Here is a 23,931-nt window from a genome sequence, read left to right as displayed (position 1 = left end):
TCCCCCTGTGGCTAAACAACACATTACTCCACCACAACCTGGGCCCAGCTCTCACCCCCAGCGTCAAGCACCTCGCAGGCGGTGTACGTCCCACCTCTCTAGGACCCCTTCTAGGATCTAGGACTAGCACCTAAGCCTCGGGACACTCTTCTGCCTCCCGACGTGCTATTACCTGCTCCCCCCACCACTGCGAAGACCCACCCGGTATGTCAAAACCGATCGCCCCATTTGTGCCCCTCACGTGGAGTTTTGATGTGCGGCTTTCGCTGTTGGCCAGTCACGCTGGTTGGCCAGGACCATCCGACTCGGATTCAGTCCGCCCGGCTCCCGCCTCGTTTCAGTGGTATTCGCTCCACCTCCGTACGCGGCGAAAATCACGACTCTGCTTTTCAAGGACACGATAGAGCCCGTCCCTCCAGCCAAAATGAAGAAGGGTCTCTACAGCCCTTACTTCATCATACCCATAAAGGTGGCAGGTTGCATCCAATCTTGGACCTGCGAGTTCTCAACTGGGCTTTGCACAGACTCCTGTTCAAAATGCTCAAGCAGAAACCGATTCTTACCTGCATTCGACAGCTAGATTGGTACACGGTGGTAGACCTGAAGGACGCGTACTTCCACGACTCCGTCTTGCCTCGACACCGACCCTTCCTACAGTCCGCGTTCGACGGCCAGGCGTATCAGTACAAGGTCCTCCCCTTCGGCCTGTCCCTGTCCCCTTGCATCTTCATGAAGGTCGCAGAGGCAACCCTAAGGGAAGTGGGAATCCGCATACAATTACCTCGACGACTGGCTCATCATGGCTCACTCTCAAGAGTTACTGTGCGCTCACAGGGACCAGGTGCTTAGGCACCTCAGTCATCTAGAGCTTCAGGTCAACTGGGAAAAGAGCAAGCTCGCCCCGGTTCAGAGCATCTCTTTTCTCGGCATGGAGTTAGACTCAGTTTCAATGACGGTGTGCCTCACCAAGGAGCACGCCCAGTCAGTGCTCAGGTGCCTCACTCTCTTCGAGCTCGGCATGGCGGTTCCTCTAAAACAATTCAAGAGGCTCTTGGGGCATATGGCATCCTCAGCCGCGGTTGCGCCGCTCGGGTTGATGCATATGAGACCGCTTCAGCACTGACTACAGACACGAGTCCCAAGATGGGCATTACGCCACGGCAAATACCGCGTCACAAGCACCCCCTCCTGCCATCAGACTTTCAACCCTCGGACAGACCTCTGCTTCCTGTGGACCAGAGTCCCCTTGCAGCAGGTGTCCAGACGTGTCGTGGTCACCACAGACACCTCTCAACAGGGTTGGGGCGCCATGTGAAATGGGCACTCTGCCGCTGGCTCATGCACAGGAGATGTCTGCAACGTGGTAGTTTCACTTGACTACCACAAACATAAACAGTGTGTATGCATAAAACTTTTACACTTGTTTTTGAGGACATATGTAAACATATGGATTAATGCAATCCATCATTATTGCATTGTTCAACAAGATTGTCAGAGATGACATCTACGCTAAAGATGACAGGTAATGTAATTACAATATATTGTATGAACTATAGCTTAACTTGCTAAGTTCTGTAAACTGTTACAGTGGTATCAAATGGTGAGCCGTGCATTTTAAGTCTTGGCCTTCAGTGTGATTCATGCCATTAAGAAAACACTGTTTCACAATTAATAAGATGGACATCATACATTACATAACAGCCAAATAATTGACATTTTTAAAACACGTCCATGCATGAAAGCCAAAACCAAGAAGGTGTAATACCAGGAAAAAGCTATCTAATAATATTTGCGATCTAATGTTGCTTACAATATTTTTTGTTTCATAAGAGTACATGATTACTTTTCAAAACTGAAACTGAATGCTCAAGCACCCTAATTTACACCTAGAAGACTCCTGATGTTGCAAAAACAATGCAAAACGCAGTGAAGTGAAAATCAGCCCTCCTTTCCGGTTTACATATCAGGTTTTTAAATACATAAGGATCTCTTTCTCAATGGAGATAGCGGCAGTGATGATAGCCGACTTGTCAGCTACATCTCACGTTCTTTGCTTTCAAATTACCTACATCACTTAAAGCTTGATTGCATCACTCAAGGCTAGCTAGAAGGCTTCAGTTGGGACATATCCTAAAGACCACACCCACCAAGAACAAATAAATCAATCTGAATGGCTGTTGAATATGACAATCTGACATTAAATATCTATTCAATTAAAATGTTGAGGGATTCTATAGAAATTCTGAAGGCTTAATGGGGTGGAGCTCAGACTCACGTGCGGCTTCGGAAGTGCTCGGCTTTGGGCATGTGATTTGTGAACCAGTCGTCATGGTTCAGTTGTGAGGATCAAGGAATAAATTCTAATTAGATAAACTATTAGTTGTTTGCTATTCATTTTTAAATGAATAGCAAAAAGGTGAATGAGGATGAAAGGATGGAAAAATGATTATATATTAGACATGTTAGGCCAGCAGAGAAGGCTTTACTGGCCCTGAGAATTCACCGCTGGTGGAATTATAATTAATTTTGGAGTAGCAGTAGCAGTTTTTGGAGAATCCCACCGTTTTACTCAACAAATAGCCACGATCTTCCAAACTTCATGAGTATCTGGTCAAAAATCCCCTTACATAATAAAACAATGCACATAATAAGATGACAACAGTGTAAGAAAATCTAACAAAGTTGGCAAATAAAACAATTTACTGAGATCAGCTGCAGAGGACACCAGCGATTCACTGTTTATCACGAGCGTTACTGGCTGAATTCAATGCCCTGGTTAGTTAGCAGGCTGGTCGGTGTCCAAGTCATTGTTGCACTGTCTACTGTTGCTTTTGCTTATGTCATTCTCATGGTCCCTGTACTCCCTTAAGTGTTTTTCAGTTTGTTTATGATTTGGTCAATTGTCCGATTTAAAGTGCCGTGCATCATTTCATGCTGTATCTTCATAGAGTATTTTTTTTTCCTTTGAGATCTCTGTAGTTTATCTTGGATCTCTTTAAATAACATATTGCAAGTAGAGCACTCGTTTCATCATGTTACCTGAAGACTTTTGATGTCTGATAATTTTGTGTTTTTTTTATTGTTGTTATAGACCGAAGAAGTACTCCTTGCTGCAGACGTTAGCTACTGTTGTTGTTTGGGAAAACTTTACCATGGTGACGAATCATTATCCCACCCTCTGTACCCTGATGTAATTGTTTCCTGCGTAGAGACCAGGAAGCTTTTGGGGCCAGTGTCGAACAAGGTTTTCGGCCCCAGAACTGCCTTTTCTGCAGAGGAAATGCATGGAACAGTTCAATAATTCTCACCGGCCCAGGATCCCCCACTTGAACCATGTTGGTGGAAAAGTTCTATGTGAGCCCTCTTTGTGAACTCCAAAATGTGTGTGACACAACAGAGTGAGTTTTATTCACTATTATACAAGTATATTACATGAAACTGGTGAAAGGTTAATGCTCACTTAATTTCATGTGTGCTTTATGCCACAAGATATTGTTTTTTAAGGTGGTTTTTGTTATGTGTATATGAATGAAGAATGTTTATGAAACCTGTGTGGCTTTATGTATGCATTTTTCTGTGTTTTGCTACATTTTCAGGGGTTATACAGGCCACTACCATTGTTAATGTTTTCTCCCCCTCGCACACTACGTTGTGCTGAGCACACACCTCTGGGCGCTTCAGCAGAAGAAAAAGAGCTCATGGAGTGAATAACTTCATTTATATATATATATATATATATATATATATATATATATATATATATATATATATATATATATTATATTCCCATATACACATATATATATATATAAACACCAATGAAAGAGTATATTTCTCTAAAAGAGTGGCGCAAACGGTGAAGTGTCTTTTTCAAGATGTCTTTCCGTTTGTGTGTATTTCCTGTTTGCAGTCGTTGTCTCTCCCCGTCTGATGGTCACGATCACTGACTCTCGTGTCTGGGTGCTACCCACGCAGAGTCAGCGTTTGTGGATGGTTCATGCCATCACTGCGAGGGCATGGCCATGGCTACGTTGCGGTCGCGGCTTGCCCTCATAAGAGCGCAAGCCAACCCAGCCGCTCCCCGACTCGGTCCTTCTACCTACGGGTATGAGGCAGTGTCGGTTAGTGCTGGGTGCGATATGGGGACCTCTGTGGGAGCCTCTTTGCCGGGTATAACCCCACGGACCTCCCACTCCCCGTCACGCTCGTATGCTCCATGAGCGGGTTCGTCATGTCTGACGCTGAGGACTCGGCTGGACTCCCACCCTTGGGTGCGGCGGCTCAGTCGCAGGCTGATGCGGAGCTGACAGCCATGCTTGCCCGGGCAGCCGCGAGTGTCGGGCTGGAGTGGAATCCTCCGCCTCCCCCCGAACCCTCGCGGCTTGACGATTGGTTCCTGGGGCCAGAGCGCCGCTTACGGCCACGCTCCGCCCCCATTCCTTTCTTCCCGGAGGTGCATGAGGAGCAAACGTGCTCGTGAGCTCCTCCCCTCTCACTACCCTCGACGGCGGGGCGGCAAGGGGCTACATGGCGATTCCCCAGGTGGACCAAGCGGTCGCGGTGCACTTATGCCTGCAAAACGCCTCCACCTGGCGGAACCGCCCGAGGCTTCCATCCAGGGCCTGTAGGCTGACGTCGTCTCTGACGGCTAAAGCCTACTGCGCCGTTGGGCACGCCGCCTCCGCCTTGCATGCCATGGCACTCCTGCAGGTGCACCAAGCCAAGGCACTTAGAGAACTACACGAGGGTAGTCCTGACCTGGGTCTAATTCAGGAGCTGCGTTCGGCGGCCGAATTCGCCCTCCGGCCAACGAAGGTCACAGCGCGGGCTCTCGGGCAGGCGATGTCCACCTTGGTTGTCCAGGAGTGCCACCTCTGGCTCAACCTGGTCGAGTCGCGAGAGGCTGACAGGGTATGTTTCCTTGATGCCCCCATCTCCCAGGTTGGGCTGTTTGGCGACACCGTTGGAGACTTCGCCCGGCAGTTCTCAAGGCTGAGGAAGCAGACGGAGGCTATACAGTACATCCTGCCCAGGCAGAGCCGCAGACCACTCCCTCCCCATGGAGGGGTGGGTGGAGAATACTTATTTCCTTTTGAAATTTATTTCGCCGTACGCCCAACGGGCTGCGGTACCCACATTTTCAAAAAAAAGAGCAGTTTCCTCAGCCCCCGGGCTCTATTTCTGGTCTCCCCGACCGTCGTTATCACGACTGCCGGCCACCGGTTCTCTTTGGCAGGTATAGCGCCCTGGAACCGGATCTCCCGCTTCCACGTGCCCAGCCGTGGCAAAACCCCGCCCCGAGCCGACAGTCTCCGCTAGCCCCGAGGACGAAATTGTTCTTCCCCTGTCCCAGGCTGTTCAGGGAGCGGTCACAAGGAGCCAGGTAAGTGCTTCGATGTCCATAGACTCAGCACCCCGGTCTCCGCCCCGTCGCGAGACCTTGCCTGCTGGTACATCCGACACTATAGTCCCCTTGCGTGCGGAAATCGCCTCCCTTCTATGGAAGGGCACGATAGAGCCTGTCCCTCCAGCCGAGATGAAGAAGGGGTTTTACAGCCCCTATTTCATCGTACCCAAAAAAGGTGGCAGGTTGCGGCCAATCCTCGACCTGCGAGTTCTGAACCGGGCTCTGCACAGACTCCCATTCAAGATGCTCACGCAGAGATGCATTCTAGCGAGTGTCCGACATCTGGATTGGTTTGTGGTGCTAGACCTGAAGGACGCATACTTTCATGTCTCGATCCTTCCTTGACACAGACCCTTTCTCTGGTTTGCCTTTGAGGGTCAGGCATATCAGTACAAAGTACCATGTCTGGCCCTTGGAAGGGACACGATAGACTTATGTGGCCTACCACCCGCGGTGGTAGACACGATTACTCAGGCGAGAGCCCCCTCAACGAGGCGTCTTTACAGCCTGAAGTGGCGTCTGTTCCCTTAGTGGTGTTCTTCCCGTGGTGAAGACCCCCAGAGATGCGCAGTTGGATCAGTGCTTTCCTTTCTCCTCCATCAAGAGGGTAGGGGACCTGCAGGCATTCTCTGTTAGTGAACTGTGTCTAGAGTTCGGTCCGGCTTACTCTCAAGTCATCCTGAGACCCCGACCGGGCTACGTGCCCAAGGTTACCACGACCCCTTTAGGGATCAAGCGGTGAACCTGCAGGCGCTGCCCCAGGAGGAAGCGGACCAGCCTTGGCGTTGCTGTATCCGGTGCGTGCTCTTCGTATCTACTTGGACCGCATGCAGAGCTTTAGAAGCTCCAAGCAGCTCTTTGTTTGCTTCGGCAGACAGCGGAAGGGAAGCACTGTCTCCAACAGAGGATTGCCCACTGGGTCGTCGATGCCATCACAATGGCATACCACGCCCAGCACGTGACGCCCCCTGCTGGCCTAGGAGCCCATTCTACCAGGGGCATTGCGGCTTCGTGGGCGTTGTCCCATGGTGCCTCTCTAGCAGACATATGTAGAGCCGCGGGTTGGGAAACACCTAACACCTTTGCGAGGTTCTATAACCTCAGGGTTGAGCCAGTTATCAGGTGACACAAACAGGTAAGTTCGGGTCAGCTGGCCGGGTGTATCACTTGTGCATAGCTCCTTTCCCCTCCCTTGAGGCGAAGACGTGCGCTCTTTCCCCAGTTGCGTTCGCAGGAAGTGTGAACCCTTGTCGTTCTTCCTCCCTAGCCTAGCGGCCGTCGAGTCTTCGGAGAGGCTCGCTGCCACCCCGGTACGGGTGTCACTAGGCCCCTGTAATGAGGTAAGTGCTCCACATGTGCTGGTTGTCCCCTTCGGCAACCCCGTGTGATGTATATCCTGCAAAATGTTTTCCCTGCCGGTAAACCGCGTCTTCCTTGGACAGAGGGCCCTCTTCCCTGGATCACCGTGTTTGTAGTAACTCCTCCGCTGTGCTTCCGCTCCTAACGATGTGCTTCCGCTCCTAACCGGTAAGACTGTGTGTCTATTCCACCTAACACACGTGTGTATCCCCCCTCTCGGGGCCGGGTGTGGTCTCCGTGGTGTCCTCCTCTTTGGAGGGACACCCCCCCAGCTTGGAACATATGTTTGGCCACCAGCCAAACAATTTTGTTTCTTTTACAGGGGAGAATAATAGAGAGAAGGCCCCGGCTGGGCCAGCCAGTCCTTATACTTCTGAGCTTGTTAGCCGTTCCCCTAGGTGCAGGGGACCGCTTCATGCCAGCCAACGTGTTGGAGGGTAGTTATGCGATGGCTTGCTGCGCTGGCTACGAGGCACACAGAGGTTTGCCCGTCTCGCACCGCCAGTCTGCATAACTCGGTCTAGCTCTTGTGGCATTTTCCATGGGGACCCCTAGTGTCAACTCATCAACACAACTTCGAGTGAGTGACAGACGGGGAACGTCTTGGTTACTGACTTAAACTCCGTTGGAGGGAACGAGATGTTGTGTCCCACCGGCCACAACACTGAACCAACCGCTGAAAGCACCGGGTCTTTGCCTCGGCTCCTCATTGCGATACCTGATGTGTATTTGCAGCATCACTCCTTTTATACCCGTATGTCCGGGAGAGTGGCATGCAAATTCCACACGCCAATTCTCATTGGCCTTTTCTGAAAATCTTTTCTGATCTTTATATTTATTTATTTGTTTATTTATTTATTTGATTTTCTATCTATGATAAAAGGGCCAGCATAGTTGGTCACCAGCTTATAGTATGTTTTGGATGCTGGTCTTATTAGCATCAGATACTAATGTGCAGGGAATACCATCAGGCTTCTCAACTAGCTTAACAAGCTTCACATGAAGACTAGCTAAGTTTTGCTGGTGGACAGCATGGCAATACTGGTACACCAACTAGACCAGCACTAGTCCATGTCTGATTGTCGCATTGTTTGAGTTTACCAACCTACTCTGTTCTTCACACCCTTAGAAGACGTGTTCTTCAGAAACAAAGAGCGAAAAATTCAGGTGAAGAAAACAACAGAAGAAGGAGGAGCTCCAAGGATTTGGAGGTTGATTGAATTTTAAGATTGAGTATTTTCTTTATTTTCCCCTTTGAACTTGCCAAACAATTTACAATCAGGCAACACATTAACCTATAGTAGGCTACAGCAAGCCATTACTCTTAATGCCTTAAGAGGACACTTATAGTGCATGCCTGATAAAGCTAAAAAATAGGAAATGTGTTGAAGGGATGAAACCACTCTTTCCTCTTTAGAGTGAAAGAGGAGTGAAAAGAGCGATATTACAGAGGGAGATGAGAAAGGGTGGTCCAGCATCTAATGCGTGGCTGGCATATTTAACCTACCCATATGCATGAAATATGGCCAGGCGGATGTCGCTCTGCTTCAGTGCTCCCAGTGCTTAACATTTCTGCAGGTGAAAGGGGAGGCGCCATTAAGGGGAGCTACGTTCCGGGGATGCTCATCTCCAGCTCTCCCTGAAGCCATTTATTGCATGAGAGCCCCCATCATGATCAATCCCCTGGAAAGAAGCGAGAGGCTCAATGCCACCAACAGTCTCAAAGCTAGACCTTTTTGTCCCCAAATACTTATCTTTTCTCCCTGAAAAACAATTTACAGGGGCTTGCAGCACTGTTTGAGACCTTTTGTTGTGGTTATATTACATGTACTAAACCTCTTAGGAGGGGAGAGGCCTCTAATGGATGGATTTCATTTGGTGTCAATTCTTTTACTGACACAAAGTAATTGGGGTCCATTTTTGTGTAAATATATGTTAGTATTGTGTGAAAACGTAAAAGCTGCAGTGTTCATTTAGCTGAACTGTTAGAGCCAGGCACTAGCAATGCCAATGTCATGGTTCAGTTTCCAGGGAATGCATACACTGATGCAAATATATGCCTCAAATACACTGGAAGTTACTTTGGATAAGTTTGTCATGCGCTAAATGTAAAGTTTAAATCATTTGGCCATCAAATCACTACATTCTTAAAGCTGCATAAGAGTACCATTTCGGTGCCACTAGCATTTTCAAATGGGATTGCAAAAATAGTAATTGTTTTTATACAAGTTTTCAGAATACTGAACACATCTCCCATTTGTTGGGAAAACAGTTTGTCCCATGCCAAACTCACACATTGATTTAGTTAATGTTGCGATGTCAGACTGGATGTCAGGATGTTCAAACAAACAGAGCAATGTTTTAAAAGCACCACCAAGCCACAATATTTATTTTTATTTTGAGAAATTCAGCCAACCAATGGCTTACTTGTATTTGTCTCTGCATAGTGAGTTGAGAAAGTATTTTGACATGAAAATAATTACACCACATTTAAACACAACTAATCAATTGAAACAATTTTTTGTGCAAATAATACCATTTGTAATTCTCCTCCCTGTATAATAAAATCCACACAGTCCCATAAACAATGTACAGAACAAAGGAATCATACTTTGTTCCACAGCAATGCATCTATATCTTGCTCTCCCTCTCCATAAACTGTGTTAGGCAATACTCCTTGGTCTGATTTATAGGCCATGTCGTCTATGGCATGATGGACCAGCTTGAATTAATATGCATTTGCTTATGGCTTTCTGTGATAAATTAATACTAGGGGAGACAATAGAGGTCACAGGGGAGTCTCTGTGTTTAGGCACAGTCACTGCTGCCTATGTTTGCTGCTCAGCACATTTTGTAATACCTCACAATGATGAAAAGGAAAGTCTCACACAAGGACTTACATGCTGTGTTTACAATGTGATTATACTGACTGCTGTCATTGCAGGCTCTCTTGTGGTCTAAATAAAGTAATAGGAATGCCTGATTGGACTTTTCCCACATGACTATTCGTGTTTGTTTTGTCCAGATGGTAAATTGACCAAAGGGTCAATGCAACTGCTATGTTTTCGATGTTAATGATGTAATAACTCACTTCTTTGATGTTAGGTTTTTTTCTGAACTAAAAAAATGGTGCTGAGATTTGTATATTGAGCAATTATGATGACTCTCGTGTTCACATGCTTCCTCATTAGAGCAGAGCTGCTTGTTTTGCAAGATCGGAGGTTGCATCATTGGCTAGCCCACGACAAGGGGTCCTGTCCTGGGAGGAGGTTCTTAACAATGGCATGTACCTGTGTAGCATCGCAACAACGACGAGAAACAAACCATGCATCACCAGAGTTCCAGAGCAGATAATACTTAATCTAGCCAACCTCATTACTGCTGTCCATGTTTTACTGGCTTTGCCGGTGTAGCCAATTCTCATATCGCTTGCCTTAGATATGATGAAAAATATAATTTCTCCTAATATTTTTTCCTTTTCCCATTAAACGCATGAATATTTGTGGAAGTTTTTAACTGCTTTAATTTTGAACGATGCCTGACAGGTGCTCTTCTTGGTGAGATTAAGGACTGGGTGGGTTAATGATGTGATTGGAGAGCAGTCATAACTCACAATAGGACCATTAAAGTGATATTACGTAGAGGGCTGGTGCTGATATGTGTTTAACTCTGGCAAGGTGGCACCAGGCAATCTATAATTTTTTTTTCTTTATGTGGTTTCTCACCTGCAGGGTCCCAGTCATAGATGTGCGATGAATAATATGTCAAATAATACTGACCATGAAGAAAGAAAGAAAGAAAGAAAGAAAGAAAGAAAGAAAGAAAGAAAAGAAAGAAAGAAAGAAAGAAAGAAAGAAATGGGTATATAGGCAGAATACAAGTAAAGTGCGAGCGAGCAGGCGTTACCAATAAATAATCTATAGGACCCATAGAACTATAAGACTCAATAAGAGAGAGTCAAGTTCTTCCCAATACAGTATCCCTAAGAGATAAAGATGAAGACGAAGGAGATACAGTAGCAATGAATGATGGTAAATGGATTTAATAATGTACTAGTAGTGCACTTATACCCTTCTAGTGCTGCCTTGCAAGAAAAAGAAAAAAAAAACAACAACATGGAGAAGGAGCATAAGCAGCATATTGGATATACCTAATAAAGAAGAGGTTGTTCCAGTGCTCAAGAAAGCTGCAAGACACAACCTGATATTCCAAAGCATTTGAGGTGATTTTATTATCTCTTTGTTTTGTTTTTGTATGGAGAAAACTGGACAAAGAAAGACATTCCCCTCCACTGAGGGACCATCAATCATCTCCAAGCATCTAGAGATACCACAATGGTGAACTAATGAAGCCTTCTGAGCTGAGTTGAGCCTTAACACTACAACACTGCCCTCTGTTGGCATAAATAGGTGCTTGAGGACAAAAGAACAAAGGAAAGCAAACGGAAAGCACACAAAGGAAAGTAAGGGATATGTACCACATGTAAGTATTTGTCAGGTAATAAAAGTGACCATTCAGCCATGAAGGCAACTATCCTACTTTTCCTCTTGACCATTTGTCTCTGGACACTCTGACCTTGGATTGTTAGAGAACACTTTATTTTTTATAACTAAATCATAAAAATCTTTTACAATTATTTATTACATTTATGGATTGTATCCTAAGTACCTTTCAAATGACTTGAGGTAATCATTACTATTCAGAAACAGTGATTTTTCTATGTAATCAATTCTAGATGTTTGAAGGAGATACTGTATTTGACCTTATACTTAATGAAGTGATATCATGAAGGTAATCCACCGCCGAAACTGCTCTGACTGCAGGGCAATGCCATTCACATGACACACGTTACTTCAACTACTCTGACCAGCCATATTATACCCTAACCACACCCATCTCACCTGTAAGCATCCCTCCTCTTCTCTGATCTCTGCTTCTCATTTATAAAATTTTTGCACCACCAATCACTCTCTCTCATACTCCCTCTCTCTCTTACTCTCCATCTATCACTCAACGATCCTCTATCACATAACGACTCACTCAACTGCATTTACCTCTGTTACAGCACTTTGGCTCAAAATAAGGTGGGTCTCTTTTAAGGCACAAAAAATATAATTTAATTTGAATGGATTCTAGTAATAGGGAGTCGCTCACAAACACATTATGTGTGTATATAAATGTGCATGCATGTGTGTGTTAGAGAAATAATAAATATATGCAAAAGTGATTTATCTTTATTGCTTTATTGCAGATTAAAATGGGCAGCTACACATTTGTCAAAGTTATGATGGTTGTGTTCAACTTGCTTATCTTTGTGAGTATATATTTTTTCTTCTCATTAACTGTATGCATTTGAGACCAGGGAGAGGAGTGTTTAGAAGAATAATTGCATTTCTTTATTTATTGACTGAGACTTTTATGTGGGGTGGTAAATAATGATATAGCTTCAGTCTGCCTTTGAATGGGCAACAAATTATTCACCCCCTCCTCTTTACAAATGTTCACACACACACACAGGGTACACACATAAATTGAACTAATGCAAATAACAGAGGGATCCATTTGAAAATATTTCATTGTTCAATGGCGAAATCTTGATTATTACATTAAGTGTGAATGGGACTAAGGCAGCCACACTTGCTCACATGCAACAATTTTCATCTCATTATTATTCATAGTGCACTGATTTTGTCACTTTGTTTGAGAGCTAATGCCTGCAAGTGTTTGACATTATGTGAATGCATTTGGTCATTTGGTGGCTTATGCAGTATATTGTTAGTTTGAAAATAGATTTTATCATGATTGGTTGTTGCAACCCTGTAGAACACAAAACTGGCATAAAATGGGCTTCCATATACGAGGTTAAGGTTGTCAGCAAACATTTAATTCCATGCCAATTAAAAACTAAAAATTAGCCTTGTGATGGGTTTTCTGTGGCTAATGTGCTTTTTGTTAGAGTTCAACATTAACAAATAAGTCTGTCAATCAGTGAGACTTATGTTGTGATTTAAGAACAAGAGTCGGACAACAAAAGATAAACTAATTTGACTTTTGGTATTACAATTTTAAATATTACAAGCTTAATTTTTAAAAATTGCTATGGAAAATGAAGTATGTGCTTGCCGAATACATTATGGTTATGGAACACATTCATGGGGCTGGTAACGCTGTGTGCCACATAATAATAACAGAAGTGATTAAGTTATATGTGGAAAAATTATGTCACAAATGTGTTACAAATAGTGATGATTTTGCATGGTATTCTTTTCAATTTAAGGCGTTTTTAGTACTTTGGACATTTTTCTATTTTCACTATTTTTCTATTTGTTTACTTCTAGATTTATGTCCTTTTTGTAATTTTTTCTCTGAAAGTCATGAAAATTTCCACAGCAGTATCATTTCAATAACATACCAATTTCTCTGTTGTGTCTAATTGAATTCTGTGGTAAAATAGGTGATGGAAATTAAATTTGTATTTTATTTTTACACTCCTTATTTGTCTTGCTAAAGCTAATTTCATTGCTAACATTTACATCTCCATAATGCACACAATTATATATTCACACTTCTTGCATATGGAAAAATTACAGCTTGACTGGAAATAATGGCCAATAAAGGTGTAGAGGTTTCATTACTCAGTGTACCCTGGAAAGTAGTAGAGTGGCCTACATCATAACCCTTCTCACAGGCAAGGCATTGGACTGGGCCTCAGCCCTGTAGGACCAGAAATCCCCACTAACAATCAATAGTCAAGACTTTATTTCTGAGATGAAGAGAGTTTCCCTTCACCCAGCTAGTAGGGGAGATGTGGATCGTCGCCTGCTTCACCTCTCTCAAGGTACCCAGAGTGCAGCAGAGTTTGCCATTGAGTTTCGCACCCTTGCCACAGAGAGTGGGTGGGATCAACAATCCCTGAGAGCTACTTTTCACCATGCCTTGTCCCCTGAGATCAAGGACGAGCTTGCTTTCCGAGACCCTGCCCCTGATCTTGAATCCCTTATTGACGTGGCCATCCGTGTTGACCACTGCCTCAGAGAATGCCAACAGGAGCGACAGCAGGAGATCAGATTGCTGGAGACCGCCAGTCCTATCAAACTGCCTTCATCCCCTAGCGACCCCGAGGAACCCATACAGCTGGATAGAACTAGGATATCCCAAGCCAAACGCGACCAACAGATGAGGGACAGATGGTGTCTCTATTGTGGCAAGCCAGGCCACTTTCGCCTTGTATGTCCTGAGTTGTCGAGAAAAGCCAACTTACGTCCAGGAGGAGTGGAGCCAGGGTGAGAATAGGAACCATCCCCTACTCTGCTTCCTCTGGTTTGACCATCCATGCCTCCCTTACCCACGGCGTTCAGCATCACCAAGTCTGTGCCTTTGTATACTCTGGGGCCACCGGGAGTTTAATAGATTTTTAGTTGGCCAAGAAACTTTCTATTCAGCCTGTAACCCTACAGAGTCTCCTTAACATTATGGCAGTTGATGGCAGTCCTCTGGGTTCTGGACAGGTTAGTCAATGTACCCCACCTCTCCAGCTAAGGGTGGGGCAACACCAGGAACAGATACAGTTCCTTTTGATTCACTCTCCTAAGCTACCCCTAATTCTTGGCTTCCCATGGCTGACCGCTCACAAACCACACATAGACTGATCCCGAGGGGTTATTAGAGCCTGGGGAACCAACTGCTGTACCTCAGACTCCACCTTCTGCTGTACCCCCCAATTTACTAAGAGCATTCCCAGATCCTCCGCCAGATATCTCCAGGCGGAGTTGCACTTCTGCCCACGAGACTCTGTCCACCGAAGTCATCCCCCCTTCTACCTCACCTGCAGGAGCCGGTTTTTTCTTTTTTGAAAAGAAGGATGGCAGCCTCCGACCCTGCATTGACTTCTGAGGTCTTAACCGTATAACCATCAAGAACCGGTACCCTCTTCCCCTCATGTCCACGGCTTTCGAGATCTTGCAGGGTGCCACCATCTTTACCAAGCTAGACCTTCGAATTGCTTATCACTTAGTTAGAATCCGTGAGGGAGATGAGTGGAAGACAGCGTTCAACACCCCGACGGGCCACTATGAATATCAGGTAATGCCATTCGGCCTGGTAAATGCACCACCTGGACCTGTCTTCCAGGCCTTTATTAATGTCCTCAGAGAGAAGCTTAATAGATTTGTTTTTGTCTATCTGGATGACATTCTCATTTTCTCCCACAATTACCAAGAACACGTTCAGCATGTTCAGCAGGTCCTTATGCAGTTGCTTAAGCATCAAATTTTTGTGAAGCTGGAGAAGAGTGAATTTCATGTTCCGGCAGTCTCATTCCTCGGCTTCTGTTTGTCCAAGGGCAGTCTCCAGATGGATCCTGGCAAGATTCGGGCAGTCTTGGATTGGCCTTGTCCAACTTCAGTGAAGCAGGTACAGCGCTTACTTGGCTTCTCCAATTTTTATAGGAGGTTCATCAGAAACTTCAGTTCCATTGCAGAGCCTCTCGCTGCACTAACTAAGATGTCAACCGGACAGTTTGCGTGGACCAGCCGAGCTAACCAGGCCTTCAATAAACTGAAGCGACTCTTCACATCTGCCCCTGTCCTTACTCTCCCTTATCCAGAGATGCCTTTTGTTTTGGAAGTGGATGCCTCGAATGTGGAGCTGTCCTGTCACAGAGGAGTAAGAGTGACAATACAGCTTCAACCTTGTGCTTTCTTCTCTCATCGGCTTACCCCTACTCAAAGGAATTATGATATTGGGAACAGGGAGCTGCTGGCCATTAAGATGGCATTGGAAGAGTGGAGGCATTGGCTGGAGGGGGGCAAACACCCTTTCCTCATATGGACAGACCACAGGAACCTCACTTACATCCAGGAGGCAAAGAGGTTGAATTCTCATCAAGCCCGTTGGTCCCTCTTTTTTAACTGTTTCAATTTCACTCTTTCCTATCGACCAAGTTCCAAGAATCTCAAGCCGGATGCTCTCTCGAGACTGTTTGAGCCACTAGAGGGGGAGTCCTGACCAGAACCCTTCTCCCCATCTCCAGAGTGGTGGTCCCCATCCAGTGGGACATCGAGACAGCTGTCAAGAGGGCCCAATTACAGCAACCAGGACCAGGTAATGGCCCTCAGGGCACCTCTTTGTTCCTAACCATCTCCATTCTGAGGTTTTGCAGTGGGCTCATACCACCCTCCCTTCTGGACACCCGGGAACTACCAGGACTTGCAAGCTTGTCCAGAGGAAATTCTGGTGGCCCAAAATGCACTTCATCGCTGCTTGCCCCGTCTGTGCCCAGAACAAGGAACCCAAGACCCACTCTCAAGGCCTGCTACACCCACTGCCCATCCCGAGACGCCCTTGGTCCCACATCTCCTTGGATTTCATCACGGGCTTACCTCAGTCCCAGGGAAATACGGTAATTCTGGTATTGGTGGACAGATTCTCTAATACTTGTCACCTCTTACCTTTGCCTAAGCTCCCCACAGCTAACCAAACAGCAGAACTATTAATGAGGCACGTCTTCAGGATCTACAGCTTTGGCCCACAGTTCACGTCACAGTTCTGGAAGGCGTTTGGTCAGTTCTTCCATCAGCCTGTCTTCCGACTTCCACCCCCAGTCCAATGGCCAGACAGAGAGAGTCAACCAAGACATCGAAAGGACATTAAGATGCTTGGTCTCCGACAACCACTCTGCTTGGAGCCCTCGATTAATCTGGGCCGAGTTTGCACACAACACCCTCCTCCATTCTTCTCTAGGTATGTCCCCCTTTGAATGTCTGTACGGTTCCCACCCCCTGTTTCCTGGACAGGAGCCAGAGGTGGAAGTTCCTGCTGCTACACAGCTGGTCCGCCGGTGCCGACGTTCTTGGCAAAGAGCACGTGCGGCATTACTGAGAGCCTCCCGACAACAACAGAGGCAGGCTAACCGACGCCGGAGGGTGGGACCCACAATTCGCCCAGGGCAAAGAGTATGGCTGTCCACCCAAGATCTTCCTCTGCGGGTGGAATCCCGAAAGCTGGCCCCACGTTACATTGTCCCATTCAAGGTCCTCAAGAAGATCAACCCAGTCTCCTATCGACTCTGTCTGCCCAGGTCCATGAAGGTTCACCCCACTTTTCATTTTTCATGCTTAAAACCTGTTGTTTGCTCCACTCTGTCTCCTGTTAGGAAGCCTGCCCCAGTACCTCGTATCATTGATGGCCAAGATTCACCGATCCCTTGGGAACTGACTGGAGAATGTCAGGAGCCGTTCCTAGGGGAGGGACTCCTGTAAGGTATCTCCTCTTTGGGGTGCCTTTCCCCTCCAGACCAGCAGAGGGCACTCGTCTAACGTGCCATGCTCCACTCCTTTAGATGGCACCAATGACCCTAACCTTGTTCTACTCCCCGCTCATTAACCCTCATTCCCTTCACCTGTATCTAGCCCTATATATGTCTGTTTGTTTCTTGCAATGTTGTTCAGTCTTGAGCCTATGTACCTTGTGCCTCCAGTTACCAGCTCTCAAGTTAAGTGTTATCCTTGTCGTACTTTTTGACCCTTGTGTCTATTTTGTTTATCTGTTTTGTGGAAGCTCAGCTTTCCTTGTTTATTTTGTACTTTGACCATTTCTACTAGTAAAGATAATATTTTTAGAAGAAGTATTCCCTGTTTCAAGTCCAGCTGTCTTGCTAGCAGAGATGGATATGAACTGTTCTGACATCCGTGATTGTGTCTGACAGAATATATGTGATTTCAGAAATGGTTATTGCATCAACTATGAATTAGCATGCTGACATCAACCTGCTCATTAACCCAAACAACCAACAAATGGGAAAATGTGCTCTGGAGCTTAGACCTTTTGATGTCAGACAGTTGTGTGCCATTCAGAAATGAATTGATAATGACTTACATTCCAGTTCAATTGTGTATTTGGACTGACTTTGAATTGAGATAGCAACCATGATGTGGAATTATAATTTAAATTAAAAAAATGTAACAAAGGACAATTAAAGGAATATTCCAGTTTTAATTAAAATGTATCTCAATCAACAGCATTTATTCCATAATTGTTGGTTCACAATATATTTTTTTTTACCTTGATTCTCAATGTGCTTACAGTTCATGAATGGCAAAATACACACTGTTTCAAAAGTATAGCCACAAGACCTAAACATACATTTTAACATTGTTTTAGTGTGATAAAATTGCTTACTAACCTCATCTGTGTAAAGTGATTTCCAGTTTTACAAATTAGTTTGACCTTTGACCTATGTGTGTTAACCTTTGAGCTTAACTTGTATTGAATCTGGAACATTCATAGTGTGATATTACTTTTATGCAACAGTTCAAAAAATAAGTACATAAAAAAATGAGGAAAAACTAAGGACTGTCTTTAAAAAAAGAAACGCTAGGAACTACTTTCTCACGTCATTCTGGATCTGTCATTTATAGTTGTGCACAAGACTCTGTAACTAATTCAAAAACGCCACTTTAGAACTAGTAACGACGGCTTGGGCTTTTTCTAAAAAGTCAGTGGAGAAACAAGGATGTGTGTGTGTGTGTGTGCTGGGTTGGGGAGTAACGAAATACAAGGAACATGAATATGTATTTAAAATACAAAATATAAGTAACTGTATTCCACTACAGTAACCACTACAGTTACAATTTAAATAATTGGTATTTAGAATACAGTTACATTCAAAAAGTATTTTGATTTCTGAAGAGATTACTTTGCATTTTATTGTCATTTGTTTAATTGAATATTTAGTCATTTCAGATGGAAATATTTATACATACGTGTCCCAGTAATATGAATAAATAACAACAGGGCACAGGATAAAATTATTTTAATTTGGGGTTGTTTTATTCCAGACTGTATCTTATATTAACTTACAGAATTAAGAGAGGTTTTGTACAAACAACAAATGAACAAAGAAGGAATAGACAACGGTCAGCATAGACAATGGTAGCAGCCTCTTTTGCTAAAGAAAAACATAAATAAATAAATATAACATTTGTATGCATGACATACCACATAAGCCTGCTTCAATTTAACCAAAATAATATAAATCAGAAAGAAATATGCACTCACACTTTACATTTTTCTATTCTAATTAATACAATTTGAGCACAACACACATTTGGTTATTTAAGCACTCACAGTATTGAATAAACACGCTAGTGCCACTTTGGAAATTAATTAAACAAATTAAACTTACCGTTCATCATCACACTGGCACATGTACACACCAACACACAGCATTTGATGAACCACTCTCTTTCTGTGTTCAGTAGAAAACATAATACAGAAACTTACAAAAAGTTACAGGAACATTACTACATTCATTTCAGGAAATACACTTTTTAATGAATAAACAATTTAGAAACAAATATAAGTAAATAAACCTCACTCTGATGCTTCACCGCCACTCAGAAATACACACATATACTGCCTAGAGAGCACGTTTTTCTCCCCTATTGATCAAACAAGACAAAATACACTTAATCAGACTACTCCCACATACGATTGTGCACAAAATGCCTTCAGCGTCACTTAAATATTGATATTTCATCAACACTTATGCTCTTTAAGAAAAAATTATGAGATTTGCTTTCACACGAGGAGAAACGTTTCAACTGAAATCGGAATCAATCGGCGAGACCCACAGGCATCCGTGTCACAAACACACTGCAAAACATTTTATATGTCACTATAAGTACATATTTCTCACTATTTTATTGTTTTATCAACTTTTAACGTATTAATTTCCCACCGCATAAGCACCACCTGGACCATGTTGCAAATTGTGCTGATCACATGTAAACTCTCGCGACACTCCTGTTCAGTGTCTTGCCCAAGGATACTTCGGCATGAGGATTCATGTGGGCCAGGAATCAAACCGCCAACCCAGAAATTAGTGGCTAACCTGCTCTACCACCTGAGCCACAGCTTTTGTTTTTATAGTCAAAAAAAGTTTTAAAAAATCTACCAATGCTGATGTAGTAATCCAAATTATTTACATTATGTTACTGACCTTGAGTAATCTAACAAAATATGTTACAAATTACATTTTATAGCATGTATTCTGTAATATGTAGTGGAATACATTTCAAAAGTAACCCTCCCAACCCTGTGTGTGTGTTTAAGAGAGAGAGAGAGAGAGAGAAAGACAGATTCAGCTTGTGTGACTACCTGCATCTGCCGCGACACCCATTATCATTCTGCATTAGCAATATCAGATTTTCTGGAAAATTAGGAAAAGGAAGGGCCATGCAAATTCATCTCCTTTACAAGGTTAAATGGTCATACATAAACAAGCCAACTACTGTATGTAGTTGTATATGACTCTGAATATACAGTGTATTCAGAATGTATTCAGACCCCTTAATTTTTTTTCACATTTTATGTTGTAGCCTTATGCTAAAATGCTTTAAATAATTATTTTCACATTATTCTACACTCAATACCCAATAATGACAAAGCAAAAATCAGATTTAATAACTTTGAAAATTTATTCAAATAAAAAAACTGAAATATCACATTGACATAAGTATTCAGACCCTTAAATCATTACATAGTTGAAGCACCTTTGGCAGCGATTACAGCCTCAAATCTTATGGGGATGATGAGACAAGCTTTGCACACCTGGATTTTGGGATTTTCTGCCATTCATCTCTGCAGATCCTCTGCAGCTCTATCAGGTTGGATGGGGACCATCGGTGGACAGCCATTTTCAGGTCTCTCCAGAGATGTTCGATTGGGTTCAAGTCTGGGCTCTGGTTGGGCAACTCAAGGACATTCACAGAGTTGTCCCTAAGACACTTTTGTGTTTTCTTGGCTCATTGTCCTGTTGGAATGTGAACCTTTTGCCCAGTCTGAGGTCCTGAGCACTCTGGACCAGGTTTTCATTAAAGATATCTCTGTATTTAGCTGCTTTTAGCTTTCCTTCAACCCTGGCCAGTCCCCCACCCTTCTCCAGGTTCGTGCCTTAACGTGTCTCTGAGCTCTGCAGCCAGTTCCTATGATCTCATGGCTTTTTTTGTTGTTGCTTTGATATGCATTCCCAGCTGTGAGACCTTAAAAAGACAGGTGTGTGCCTTTCCAAATCATGTCCAATCAATTGAATTAGCCATTAGCCAAATGTGGACTCAAATCAAAGTGTAGAAACATCTAAAAAATGATCCAGAGAAATGGGATGCACCTGAGATAAATTTCAAGTGTTGTAGCAAAGGGACTGAATACTGTCAATGTGATATTTCAGTCTTTTTAATGCATTTGCAAACTTATCAAAAATATGTTTTTTACTTTGTCATTATTGGGTATGGATAGTAGATTGATGTGAAAAAAATAATAAAAATTAAAGTATTTTATTAAATGGCTGCAACCTAACAAAATGTGAAAATATTAAGGGGTCTGAATGCTTTCTGAATGCACTGTATGTGTCCATTAATGCACCAGGAGATCTGTGCCACTACCACACCTATTGTCTGTATGAGTCTTTAAAGTGACAAAAATGACCAGTTGAACATGTAATATTGCACACATGTGGCCATTATAAAGACCTTTTTGTTTCAAAATGAGCCATTGCCATTGCTGAATGACCTACCTCTAAGGAAAAGTGCACATTCCTCAGGTACACTCTGGCAATTATGGGAAATCCATGCAGGGTCTCTTATTGTACAACATAATGATAAGAACAACATAATGAGAAGATCATGGGAAAGTAGTAAAATATATGGAATCCACATGACTGATACATCCTTCTAGTCATATGGCTTTGTGTGATTTAGAGCTAATACCAGAATAACTTGGACATTTGTTATAGTAATAACTTGGTATTATGATGTTTCAGAACTAAAGTATGAGTGCTATCGTTTTTTTTAATGATACAAAGTGCAGTAAATCAGCCTATTAAATTTAAACACCGTTGTCATACTTGACATACACTACTTGATGCCGTTCATATGCAAAAATCGTGATCCTTTTGACTTTTTATTTAAATTGAATCAATCTGTTTTGCTGAAAATCTCTCACATTTGTGTTTGTGTTCAAAAATAAAAAAAGAACCCTGAACACAACTATAGATATGCTGCATACATTTTGACCTAATACAATATTAAGATTAGTTTTTCCACAGTTTTTAACTCTTAAACTGGTAAAAAATTACATGGACATCAAAGGCAGCTTAAGGAAATATTTCAGAGATACTTTACACAAATCACTCACTGACCCAATCAATTATTACATTTATTTCATAATTAATAGATCAAATGAGTTATTTAGTAATCATCAAGAAAATAAAAAAAGTGTTTTCTCAGCTAAACATGTTAACATTTCTAAATCACCTTCATTTTGAAATGCAATGACATTTCTTGTTGAACTGAATACTGGAAAATGTTTCGGCAGCTGGGGGGCCTGTGTCTGACGGTTACAGGGATATGGGAGACAGTTGATGGGGGCTCCTTCATCCGGATTTTGATACCATTCTCTCCCAATTACCTGCGTCACCCCAACGTGTCCGTCTTCTGCATAGTGATTGGCTTAGTTATGATTCTGCTCGGAATGCTGGGGTGCTGTGGAGCTCAGAAAGAGAGCAAGTGTCTTCTTATAACGGTAAAACTCATTTTGTGATTTATGATCACTGTCAAATTCTTTATGAACATTGTTGTTTTGGATTGAAGTTTTGCCCCCCCTCTCTCATATTATGTTTCCATCTATATTTTTCTCTGTGTAATCAGTTCTTCTCCATTATCCTGGTCATTTGCATCGCTGAGGTTGGAGCTGCAATAGTTGGCCTGTTCTATACTTCACAAGTGAGTCTTACTCTAAACCACTGACCTCAGATCAACCCCCCGCCCAGACATTTTAGCTGCATGTAAATTCACATCATACTCTGGCCATCATTAAGATAGGGGTGTGTGCAAATGGCTCCAGCACATTCAACTACTTAATAACTCCCAGATTGCCTCAGGCATGATGCCAGCACTCTCACTTTGAGCAATTTATCGCACTACAATATTGACATTTAGGTATTTTGTATGCAGAACAGGCTATTTACATACAGATCTTCACACATTTTGTGTAATGTATAATAATTACAACAACTTTAAATGAATTATGGAGGATATGTTAAGAGAATAATGGCATTTTATTAAAAAAACGTAAAGGCCTTTTAGAACAAATAAAAAAAATAATATTTAACAGGCAGCAGTCTCATTTAATTTATATGCATATATGAATGGATAATTTCAATTATGCATTTAAATCAGAAACCCACATAGATATACACATATATGATACTATATATATATGTATATACTATATATATATATATATATATATATATATATATATATATATATATATATACATACATATATATATATATATATATATATATACTGTATATTTGTGTTGCTTGGTAATTTTTCTGCTCCATTGAAATTTAAAATGGTCTTCTAGGCATTTATGCAAGCAGAGAATCAGTTTGTTCATGAAACATCATTTATATAGCTATCTAGATAACATTTTGTACTTCAAGCCAGGATGGTTAATGCTGTTGGAGGGACACCAGGAAAGAAGTGTATGACATTCTTGTGAATTATAAATCATCTGAAATTTTAGCGGGAACATTAAGCATGCAAATACCCATTTAATGTGCTGTTTGTCACAATCACATATTCGTACATTCATTTATTATCATGACAGACAAAATAGTTTTTTTAATAATTCATGTGTAAGTCTACGCACAGTTATCCCATTGAAGTTTTGATAAGAAATATGCTTTGCAAAGTCACAACAATCACACAATGTGCATTTTATTAGTATTGCCTGTTTATATTTACAGGTGAAACTCGAAAATTAGAATATCGTGCAAAAGTTCATTAATTTCAGTAATTCAACTTAAAAGGTGAAACTAATATATTATATAGACTCATTACAAGCAAAGTAAGATATTTCAAGCCTTTATTTGATATAATTTTGATGATTATGGCTTACAGCTTATGAAAACCCCAAATTCAGAATCTCAGAAAATTAGAATATTGTGAAAAGGTTCAGTATTGTAGGCTCAAAGTGTCACACTCTAATCAGCTAAACACCTGCAAAGGATTCCTGAGCCTTTAAATGGTCTCTCAGTCTGGTTCAGTTGAATTCACAATCATGGGGAAGACTGCTGACCTGACAGTTGTGCAGAAAAC

General features: G+C 42.8%; 1 protein-coding gene across 1 annotated transcript in view; it reads left to right on the top strand.

Annotated features, from left to right (window-relative positions):
• Window positions 1-3,284: 3,284 nt before the first annotated feature.
• Window positions 3,285-23,931, top strand: part of LOC127653989 (tetraspanin-1) — a 44,656-nt gene continuing 24,009 nt past the window's right edge. Inside the window, exons 1-6 of the mRNA XM_052140892.1 lie at window positions 3,285-3,398; window positions 7,896-7,977; window positions 11,832-11,850; window positions 12,018-12,080; window positions 22,139-22,345; window positions 22,471-22,545. Of these exons, the coding sequence (XP_051996852.1) occupies window positions 3,380-3,398; window positions 7,896-7,977; window positions 11,832-11,850; window positions 12,018-12,080; window positions 22,139-22,345; window positions 22,471-22,545 (465 nt within the window). The 5' untranslated portion in view covers window positions 3,285-3,379. The remainder of the gene's footprint in view (window positions 3,399-7,895; window positions 7,978-11,831; window positions 11,851-12,017; window positions 12,081-22,138; window positions 22,346-22,470; window positions 22,546-23,931) is intronic.

The sequence above is a fragment of the Xyrauchen texanus genome, chromosome 13 (assembly GCF_025860055.1).
Source record: "Xyrauchen texanus isolate HMW12.3.18 chromosome 13, RBS_HiC_50CHRs, whole genome shotgun sequence".
In the NCBI taxonomy this organism is placed as follows: Eukaryota; Metazoa; Chordata; class Actinopteri; order Cypriniformes; family Catostomidae; genus Xyrauchen; species Xyrauchen texanus.
Note: the sequence above shows the minus strand (reverse complement) of the source record. Positions and strands in the feature narration are given on the sequence as shown.